This window comes from Mustela nigripes, chromosome 13 (genome assembly GCF_022355385.1).
Source record: "Mustela nigripes isolate SB6536 chromosome 13, MUSNIG.SB6536, whole genome shotgun sequence".
Taxonomy (NCBI): Eukaryota; Metazoa; Chordata; class Mammalia; order Carnivora; family Mustelidae; genus Mustela; species Mustela nigripes.
Genome location: NC_081569.1, coordinates 60,501,958 through 60,513,449, shown reverse-complemented (window position 1 = coordinate 60,513,449; position 11,492 = coordinate 60,501,958). Strand labels below are relative to the sequence as shown.

Here is an 11,492-nt window from a genome sequence, read left to right as displayed (position 1 = left end):
ACTCGATCCCAGGACCCTGAGATCGAGTCCCACATCGGGCTCTCTGCTCAGCAGGGGGCCTGCTTCCCTTCCTCTCTATCTGACTGCCTCTGTCTACTTGTGTTCTCTGTCTGTCAAATAAATAAATAAAATCTTTAAAAAAAAAAAAATAAAAAAAATAAAACTACAATTACCTTAAAAAAAAAAAAAAAAGTGAAGTGAACTTATACAAGAGGGAGCACAAAGATAAAAAGATACAAATTTTGGGACGCCTGGGTGGCTCAGTTGGTTAAGCAGCTGCCTTCGGCTCAAGTCATGATCCCGGCATCCTGGGATCGAGTCCCACATCGGGCTCCTTGCTCCACGGGGAGCCTGCTTCTCCCTCTGACTCTGCCTGCCACTCTGTCTGCCTGTGTTCGCTCTCACTCTCTCTCTCTGACTAAATAAATTAAAAAAAAAAAAAAAATCTTAAAAAAAAAAAAAGATACAAATTTCAACTTATGCAAAATAAGCAGTGATCCAGTAATGAAATTAGCTGCCTCAAAAATATGTGAAACCACAGCAGATAAAGAAAAGACTATGTGTTGACAAGGATGTGGAAGTAATTGTTGGATTGTCGGTAGTAGTGTGAACTGATAAAATCATTTTGAAAAATTCTAGCATTACATATCTACTAACACTAAAATACAGCAATTCTATGCCCCAGCAATTCTACTTACAGATAATAACAAAGATTAATGCACCTGAAGTCTACCTGAAGTCATTTTCAAGAATACTCATAGTAGCTTTATTAGTAACAGTCAAAACTAGAAACAATCTAAATATCCATCAACAGAACAATGTTGGATTTGTGGAGGGAGGCAAAAATAATGTACAGATTTCCATTTTGAAAGACTAATAGCTAATAGAAAAGTAGATTTTTCTTTGGTTAGAGTTTATTTGTCAGGGAGAGAGGAGGGATTGAAGAGTGCACAAGCAGGGAGAGCAGCAGGCCAAGGGAGAAGCAGGCTCCCTGCTGAGAAAGGAGCCCAACTCGGGACTCAATCCCAGGACCCTGGGATCAGGACCTGAGCCGAAGGCAGACACTTCACAGACTGTGCCACCCAGGCTACCCAGAAAAGTTTTAAGATGAAAAAATGGGGGGGAACCTGGGTGGCTCAGTGGGTTAAGCCTATGCCTTCGGCTCAGGTCGTGATTGCAGAGTCCTGGGATCCAGCCCCGCACCGGGCTCTCTGCTCAGCAGGGAGCCTGCTTCCCCCTCTCTCTGCCTGCCTCTCAGTCTACTTGTGATCTTTCTCTGTCAAATAAAAAAAAAAAATCTAAAAAAAAAAAAAAAGACGAAAAAATTAGTTGGAGTTAGCAATTACAATGTATACCACAGGTAAAATTCCAGGAGTCAGGATGATTTAAAGGTGTGGAGCTAAGAAATCAAATCTAAGCTAGAGGGGCGCCTGGGTGGCTCAGTGAGTTAAAGCCTCAGACTTTGGCTCAGGTCATGATCCCAGGGTCCTGGGATGGAGCCCCACATCAGGCTCTCTGCTGAGCGGGGAGCCTGCTTCCCTTCCTCTCTCTGCCTGCCTCTCTGTCTACTTGTAATCTCTGTCAAATAAATAAATAAAAATATTTTTTTAAAAAAAACTAAGCTAGACATACTATTGGCTTTCAAAAGAATCAATACTGGGCACCTGGGTGGCTCAGTTCTTAAGCATATGCCTTCAGCTCAAATCATGATTCCAGGGTGCTGGGATCCAGCCCCACATCGGGCTCCCAGCATAGTGGGAAGCCTGCTTCTCCCTCTTCCACTGCCCCTGCCTGCGTTCCCTCTGTCAAATAAATAAAATCTTAAAATAAAAATAAAAGTAAATAATCAATATTACATGAAAACAGAAGACAAAATCAAGAATAAGACCGTAAGGGGCGCCTGGGTGGCTCAGTGGGTTAAAGCCTCTGCCTTCGGCTCGGGTTGTGGTCCCGGGGTTCTGGGATCGAGCCCCGCGTCGGGCTCTCTGCTTGGCAGGGAGCCTGCTTCCTCCTCTCTCTCTGCCTGCCTCTCTGCCTACTTGTGATCTCTGTCTGTCAAATAAATAAATAAAATCTTTAAAAAAAAAAGATTAAGACCGTAAGAACAGAATACCTGGAAATACCATTATTTAATAAAAGGCTGAATACATTAGAAGGAACCAATGAAGACAGCTGGGAAATAAAAGGAAGTATCAGGAGTTAGGAGAACCAGGTAAATGGTATAATAAAGACCAAGAAATAAGTTTAAAATAGTAGGAGATGGTCAAAAAACAGCATTATGTAACAAAGCCTAGAGAGTGGTCACTAAATTAAATAAAGAACACACTGAGGATATTAACTGAAACAAAATGGAATGATAGGATGTAATCTATTTCAGTGGATTAAGCACAGAAGAGACAAAGAATAAAATTTTAAAAATATATATGTATGATTAAAAAAAAAAACTTAAAATCAACAAATAGTAGACTGGCAAGCTTTTTGTGTAGAGAGAAACATAGTAAATACTTAAGGCTTTGAAGGCCTCATATAGTCCCTTCTTACGTATTCCTATATCCACACAAAACAGGCTGCAGGCCAGATTAGCCAACACCTGCCTAAAATAATCTGAGCTCCCAAACAAGCATTTGGAGACAAAGTTTGCATACAGCTGAACACTGTTTTCACAACTGAAAATTAATGCTTTTTCTTGGAGCATGCACTTCAAGTTGTTATTTATTTTTTCCTTTCAGCAACAGATTATGAATCTGTAAATTGGAACCATTTTCTTGATCCATTAAGAGAAGAAGCTTGACCACGTACACTGAAAAACTACTGTCTATATAACAAATACACCTGACTTTTTCAGCTAACAAACTCCTTCTTACCCGGGCCTTCAAAGTAATTTTAAAAATAAATTCTCAGGGGCGCCTGTGTGGCTCAGTCACCTAAACATCCGCCATGATACTCTTGATTTCCACTCAGGTCATGATCCCAGGGTCCTGGAATCAAGATCCTCATATAAGGGACACCCCCACCCTCAGCAGGTAGTCTGCTTGAGGATTCTCTCCTTTTCCCTCTGTCCATCCCCTCACTCAGGCTCACAAGCACACACACACTCTCACAGTCTAAAATAAATCTTTTTAAAAAATAAACATAATAAAAATAAATTCTTCATTATAATGTGCACAAAAATACTGATAGTGAACTGTTCAAGAATTCTTTTTAATTGTGTTGGGTAATTAAGATTAGACTGTGGTTGGAAAACCAGTTATTATAGATGGCATTCACTAGTTACAACTATAAAAAAATACTATAGTGATAAGCAAATATTGAAAAGAGCACTCACTCTAAAAACCACATTTAGAAAAAGCAAAGCACGGGGAGCCTGGGTGGCTCAGGTCATGATCTCAGGGTCCTGGGACTGAGCCCCGCATCGGGCTCTCTGCTCAGCGGGAAGCCTGCTTCTCCCTCTCTCTCTGCCTGCTCGTGATCTCTCTCTCCGTCAAATAAATAAATAAAATCTTTAAAAAAAAAAAAAAAGAAAAGAAAAAGAAAAGCACTATTTTGTCCATAAAAAAGTCAAGGGGAACTCATAAGCATGGGGATTTCAAACCTGAAGAACAGTAATTGTTAATGGGAATATGAATTAAGTGAGAAAGAAAAGGAAAGTACTGGGCTGGGATTTAGACTACTAAAGACTACTGAGACAGACAGGTGAATACAGGGGGTCATGGCTTTAGTGCAGCAAAGACTAATAAGTAAAAACCAACTCAGGAACCAGTGCCAGCCAGGGTAGAAAAACCTGAATCAGAACCGACAAATTGCTAGAGGCTCAGTGTGAATAAGTCTATAAGTTAAAAACTCCAGTACAAAAAAGAACTCCCACACTTTTTATGAGCTTTATCCCCAGAAGCTAGACCAGGTTCTCACAGTAGATATCCCCTCACAGGAGGAGTACCGGGAGCGCAGGGGGAAGTAACAATGAGGACTCACCTCTAGAGAAAGTAGTTAACCAGGGCCTAATTGACCTGACCAAAAAAAAAAAAAAATAGCCAAAAGCTCCTACTCTGAAAAGATCAATAAAATCAATAAGCCTCTAGAGGCAGCTGACTCAGTAGGTAAAACACGTGACTTCTGATCTTGGGGTTGTGGGTTTGAGTCTCACACTGGGTGCACAGATTACTTAAAAATAGTAACTTAAAAAAAAAAAATCAGTAAGCCCCAAGCCAGGCTTTAAGAAAAAAAAAGAAGAAGAAGAAGAAGAAGAAGAGTATACAAATTAATCAAATACATAGGGATGCCTGGGTGGCTCAGTTGATCAAGCAGATGACTCTTGGTTTGGACTCAGGTCATGATCTCAGGGTTCTAATAGAGAGACCCGCATCAGGCTTCTCTGCTCAGCAGGGAGCCTGTTTCCCCCCAACTCTCTCTATGCCTGCTGCTCTGCCTACTTGTGATCTCTCACTGTCAAATAAATAAATAAAATCTTTTTTTTTTTAAAACACACAATACTATGTATTACCCAAAAAAATTAAATGCCTAAGTAAAAATCTAACAATATGTACAAGATTGGGCACCTGGCTGCATGTGTTCAGGCACCACACTGCGAACGGAGTTCAAAAGAAATAAAAAACAGCCCCCCCCCACACACAAATACAAGATCTACATGAGGCAAGTGATAACACTCAGATAAAAGAAACTGAAGAGCTAAACAGATAAAATATGTGATTGATACACATACACACACACACACACACACACACACACACCCTGGAGTATTACTCAGCCATAAAAAAGAACAAAATCTTGCCATTTACAATGACATATATGGAACTAAGAATTAAGCTAAGTGAAATAAATCAGTCGGAGAAAGACAAATACCATATGATTTCATTCATAGGTGAAATTTAAGAAACAAAACTGATGAACACAGGGAAGAGAAGGAAAGATAAAATGAGATAAAAACAGAAGGAGACAAATCATAAGAAACAACTACAGGAAACACACTGAGGGTTGCTGGACGAGATGTGAGTGGGGGATAGGGTAACTGGGTGATGGGTATTAAGGAGGACACTTGATATAATGAGAACTGAATGTTATATGCAACTGATGAGTCACTAGATTCTACTCTGAAAATAATACACCATATTAACTAACTTGAATTTGAGTAAAACCAAAAAAATAAATAAAAAATTAAACAGAAAGAGATTCCACGTTCACAGATGCACACAATCAATATAGTCAAGCTGGCAGTTCTTCCCAAGTTGATCTAAAGGTTCAATGCAACCACAACTAAAATCCCAGCAAGTTATTTGTGGATACGGATAAACTGATTCTGACTCTAACGTCATATGAAGAAGGTAAAGACCCAGAATAGCCAATACCCAACACAATATTAAAGGAGGAAGGAAGGGCGCCTGGGTGGCTCAGTCAGTTAAGCGTCTTCCTTGGCTAAGGTCATAATCCCAGGGTCCTGGGACCCAGTCCCACATGGGGTTCCCTGCTCAGCAGGAAGCCTGCTTCTCCCTCTCTCTCTGTCTGCCTCTCTGCCTAATTGTGCTCTCTCTATATATAGCTCTCTGTCAAATAAATAAATAAAAATCTTAAAAAAAAAAAAAAAAAAGAGGGAGGAGTACAAAGTTGGAGGAGGGCTGATACTCCCCAACTCCAAGCTTATTATAAAGAAACCAACACAGTGTGGTATTTGTGAAAGAAAAAACAAATAGGTCAGTGTAACAGACCAGAGAGGCCAGAAATAGCCCCCCCATAAATACAGTCACCTGATCTTTGATCAAGGAGCAAAAGACAATACACTAGAGCAAAGATCATCTTCTCAACAACTGGTACTGGAATGGCAGGACATCCACATGCAAAAAACTAAATCGAGACACACCCCTTCCACCCTTCACCAAAAAAAAAAAAAGGATCAAAATGGGTAATAAACTGAAATGTGATACACTAGACCATAAGAGTCCTAGAAGAGAGCACAGGAGGAAGCCTACATGTTCTAAGTATGGACTTTTTTAAATACAGCACCAAAGGCAAAATCCATGAAAGAAATAACTCACAGGCTGAACTTCATAAAAATAAACTGCTCTGTGAAAGACAGTATCAAGAGAACGAGAAGAGAAGCCACAGACTGGGAGAAAATACCTGCAAGAGCCATATCTGATAAAGGACTGCTGTTCCAAAATACTAAAAAAAAAAAAAAACTTCTTAAAACTTAAGAAAAAGTATAATTTAAAAATGGACCACGGGGGTACCTGAGTGACTCAGTTAAGCAGCCAATTCTTGATTTCAGCTCACCTCATGATCTCAAGGTTGTGTAATCAAGCTCCACATCCAGCTCTGGACTCTGAGCTAAGAGCAGAGCCTGCTTGAGCGTTTCTCTCTCCCTCTCCTCCTGTCCCTCCCCTAACTTATGTGCTAAGTAAATAAAACCTCAACCGAAAAAAAAGGAAAAATAAAAAAGGACTACGGACCTTAACAGACACCTCACCAAAGAAAACATACAGACAGCAATTAAGTGTATGAAAAGAGGCTCCACATTGCCTGCCATCAGGGAATTACAAATTATTTTAAAATAACAAGATACTACTATACACCTATCAGAATTGCCCAAATCCAGAAAACTGACAACATCAAATGCTGAGAAGGAGGCAGAACAACAAGTCTCATTCACTACTGCTTGGAATGCAAAACAGCACAGCCACTTTAAAAGACAATTTGGAAATTTTTTACCAATCTAACATACTCCTACCATACGATTTAGCAATCACGCTCCTTGGTACTTACTCAACCTGAAAAACTGACATGAATGTTTATGGGAGCTTTATTAATAATTGCCAAAACTTGGAAGCAACCAAGATGCCCTTTAGTAGGTGAATGGATAAACAAACTGGTACATTGGGACAATGGAGTACTACTTAGCACTAAAAAGAAATGTGCTACCAGATCATGAGAAGATAGGAAGGAAACTTGAATACATATTACTAAGAGAAGAAATCAATGTGAAAAGGTTACATACAGTATGATTCCAACTATATGACAGTCTGGACAAGGCAAAGCTTGAGAGACAATAAAAAGATCAGAAGCTGCCAGAGGTTGGGAGGGAAGGGAAGGATTAACAGAGCAGAGGATTTTTAGGCAATAAAAATACTATGTGATATTAAAATGACACATACAGATCATTACTTGCCCAAATTCATAGACTATTGAAGCACTAAAAATGAACCCTAATGTAATCTATGGACTTTGGATTATTATGATGTATCAATGGTTTATAAACTGGAACAAATATATTACTTTTGTGGGGGGTGCTAATAGTGGGGGATGCATGTGTGTCAGTAGAGGATATGTGGGAAATCTCTACACCTTCCTCTCAATTTTGCTGTGAACCTAAAACTGCTCTAAAAAATTTAAGTCTTCAATTAAAAAATAGTAAGTAATGAAAGTTCAAATAAAAAAACAACAGCACATGATGCGGTTTTAACATATAAGGCTTTTCAGCTTATTTGTAGTAAACTTGTGGATAGTAGCTGTCCACAGAGCATTAAATTCTGAAATAGATAAAAGTAAGTTTACTTTGAATCCCTTCTGTGCCTCAATTGTTTCAGTTAGGATCTGAAGTATTTTCCTTTCCCTCCCCCAATTAATGAAGAGTTCTCTCTATATATATTACCAAGGAACAGTCATGAACTATCAACAAAATCCTAAAAACTCTGTATCTAAATGAGCAAAAGGTCCCCATTCTGAAAAACCATCTAATTTGCCTATAATTCTAAATCCTAAAGCCAACTCATATTCATTACAAAAAAATGAACTGTCACTTCACAAAATGTAAAAGCAATTGTGGTATATTTGATACTGGCTTAAGTCAGTAATCCACAGAATCAATGTATTAAATCCAAATTTTTCCTTTTATCTCTAAGAACAGAAAGGCTATTACCTACCTTTCAGAAACTTCTTGTTTCAGTTGAGGAACTTCACCAAGGGCTGAATCAATATCCATGAAACCAAGAAAGTCCCGTTTTATACTAAGAGAAGGCTTCTCCAAACACTTGCCTGACGTTTCATGACCCCTCGATAAAGAATCTGAATCAGTTAGCTGTATCTCTGACCCCTCACCTTCTGTAAGACGGACCCGCTGACCAGGAGAACCGGGAACACTATTACCTTCCTGGTCAGAGCTGTTCTTTTGCTTTCCATCTCTCTGGGGTTTACTATTCAGCCCATCATCCCGAAAGCCTTTAGCAAATGGATTGTAATCTATTTTCAGCTGGGTAATCTGAATGTTCTGGTAAGCTGTTACTGCAAAGAATTCCGTCTGTGGAAAGGTAAAAGTGTGGACACCAGGGCCATTTAACTGTATCACTTCAGTAGCCTTTTCTGCAGGCACCAAATGAAGCCTCGGCAGGTACCGATGCATAGAGTGCAAGATGATATGCCCTTCTTGGTCTAACGTATTGTTGGTAAGTTTGAGTTTATAGAAAGATACTGGTTGATGCATCCAATAATGACCTGTGGAAGGAGATTCTGGATGAATAAAAACCCTCCCCAAAACATGGGGCTCAGCCTTCCCACTTGGTTCCCACCAGCGACCATTCCACTTATAACGATGGTTATCCACAGGAGATATATCCATGACAAGGATATACTTCATATTTGAATCTAAACCTGTTATCCAGTAACGACAGTATGGAAACATGCGTCTTCCCTGCTTGGTCAGAATCATCTCTGTGCTTCGATGATAGAATTCATTCCACATACTATTGTTATCCAGAGTGACAGTGATTCCTCCCACAGTACAATCAGCTGGAAGACAAATCCTCCCTTTAGATTTTCCTGGTGATGACACACTGCTAGCCAAAGCACAGGCATCCCGATTAGTAACCAAAATTCCTTGATCAGTTTTGCCATTTCCTGGCTGTTTTAGGATGACAAAAAAGGTAGGTGCTGCTCCTGCCACTGTTCCACCATCTTGATTAGCCAATATAATCTGCTGTTTCTCCTCCATGATTCCAGTGGGAAACTCAGTCGTATGATAACTGTAGTCACCACATAGTCACAGTGGACTTCCCAGCCTGCAACAAAAAACAAACAAAACCCTTTTCAATCAAGAGAACGTCTGTTTTGTTATAAATACAAGAATAATCATGTTATCCCCAAAATATATTCCTCAACTCTTTGAAGACTTTGCTTCTACCTTTCTCTCACCACTGTAAGGATATTCAGTCCAGAATATTTAATATTTAAAAATTCATTTTAGGGGCACCTGGGTGACTCAGTCAGTTAAGCAGTCAACTCTTGATTTCAGCTCAGGTCATGATCTCAGGGTTGTGAGTGAGATTGAGCCCTACGTCAGACTGCTTGGGATTCTCTCTCCCTCTACCCCTCCCTCTACCCCTTCCCCTGAAATCTCTCAGAAAGAAAACAAAAGGGGAGTAGAGGAGGGGAGAGGAAAAAAAAAAGGAGAGGAGAGGAAGAAACAAAAGAAAGATCTCATTTTAATCTAATTACAATTGACCCCTGAGCAACTCAGGGGTTATTAGGACCTTGACTTCCCCCTCACTGCACATACAGGTGAAAATCCATATGTAACTTCTGACTCCTCAAAAACTTAAATACTGACAGTCTACTGCTGATGGAAGGCTTACCATAATATAAACAGTTGATTAATATATTTTGTATGCTATATATATTATATACTGTACTCCTACAGTAGAGTAAAATTAGGAAAATCCTAAAAAAGAAAACATATTTGCAGTCCTGTACTGTATCAAATAATAGATAAAACAGGGGTGCCTGAGTGGCTCAGTGGGTTAAAGCCTCTGCTTTCGGCTCAGGTCATGATCCCAGGGTCCTGGGATAGAGCCCCGCATCGGGCTCTCTGCTCGGCAGGGAGCCTGCTTCCCTTCCTCTCTCTCTGCCTGCCTCTGCCTACTTGTGATCTCTCTCTGCCAAATAAATAAAATCTTAAAAAAAAAATAGATAAAACATAGGAAAATCAAACACCTATAAAAATGTACATAATGTCAGAATAAGAGAAATGCAAATGAAAACCATCTTGACACTGTCTTTTACCCTATCACACCAACAAAAATCAAAATTTGGTAGAGGTGTTGGAAAGGCTGCAAATCAACCTCCTCATCTAACAAGATGCTGAGACTATAAAACAAAAGAATCTCTATGATAGAGGGCAACATGAAAATATAAGAAGTACAAATGCATATAACCTATGAAACATCAGTTCTTCTAAGGCCTTACCTTTTTTTTTTTTTTTTTTAAGATTTTATTTATTTATTTGACAGACAGAGATCACAAGTAGGCAGAGAGGCAGGCAGAGAGAGAGGGGAAAGCAGGCTCCCCACCGAGCAGAGAGCCAGATGTGGGGCTCGATCCCAGGACCCCGGGATCACGACCTGAGCCAAAGGCTTAACCCACTGAGCCACCCAGGCGCCCCTCTAAGGCCTCACCTTAAGTATGCACGTGCACACACAGACACGCATCCATAAGTGATGCATACAAGATCCTTCCCTGTATTTCTCTGTATAACAGCAAAGGACTTTGGGGGTATGGGAGAATCCATCAAGAAAGATTAAATGGTTAAATAAATTGTGCTACATCTAAAGAATGGAATGAATACTCTGCAGCTAAAATGGTAATGTATAAATATTAGGGACTCCTATTTTACAAGATATGTTAAGGGCAAAATGTTCCACAGAGTGGTAGATTATACTACACTTCTTTATAAAGCTAAAAACAAAAAGCCAAAGAAAAAACAAATAGGTATGTATTTGCCTGACATATACAAACTATTTGTAAGGAAACAAAAGGAACTAGCATTGCTGGCTGTAACAAGGAAAAACTGGGAGGATGGGAAAGCATGTTCTAAAATTTTCCCTTGTGAACATACAACCTATTCAAAAAGTGTTAAAATTGGTTAATTTTTTTAAAGTTCAAATGAAAAATCCCACAAATATTGTATGATTTTGTATCATTTATATGTAATGTCCAAAATAAATAAATCTGTAGAGACAGAAGTAGATTAGTGGTTGCCACGGGAAGGAGAGAGGGATAACTGAGACAACAGCTAAAGGGTATGGATGGGGTTTCTTTGGGAGTGACAGAAATGTTCAGGAACTAAAAAAGTGAAGTGTACTCTTTAAAATAGTACATTTTATGTTATGTGATTTATATCTCAATAAAAAGTTATAAAGAAATCTCAGGGGGTATACCTGGGTGGCTCAATGGGTTAAGCCTCTGCCTTCAACTCAGGTCATGATCTCAGGGTCTTGGGATCTAGCCCCACACCGGCTCTCTGCTCAGCAGGGAGCCTGATTCCACACACATACACACACACCCGCCTGCCTTTCTGCTTACTTGTGATCTCTGTCAAATAAATAAAAAAAAAGAAAAGAAAGAAATCTCACGTTGTTATATTCAACTGATGTTGTTAAATTACCTAAATATTCTACAAATATAAAGTTATCTCCAATTAGCTTTTACACAAA

The 11,492-nt window shown here is 39.4% G+C and overlaps 1 protein-coding gene across 23 annotated transcripts in view; it reads right to left on the bottom strand.

Moving 5' to 3' along the window:
• Positions 1 to 11,492, bottom strand: part of MGA (MAX dimerization protein MGA) — a 172,258-nt gene that overhangs the window by 83,804 nt on the left and 76,962 nt on the right. For all 23 annotated transcript variants that reach the window (XM_059372573.1, XM_059372576.1, XM_059372572.1 and 20 more), the window contains exon 2: positions 7,932 to 9,062. In XM_059372573.1, the coding sequence (XP_059228556.1) occupies positions 7,932 to 8,995 (1,064 nt within the window). In that variant the 5' untranslated portion in view covers positions 8,996 to 9,062. The remainder of the gene's footprint in view (positions 1 to 7,931; positions 9,063 to 11,492) is intronic.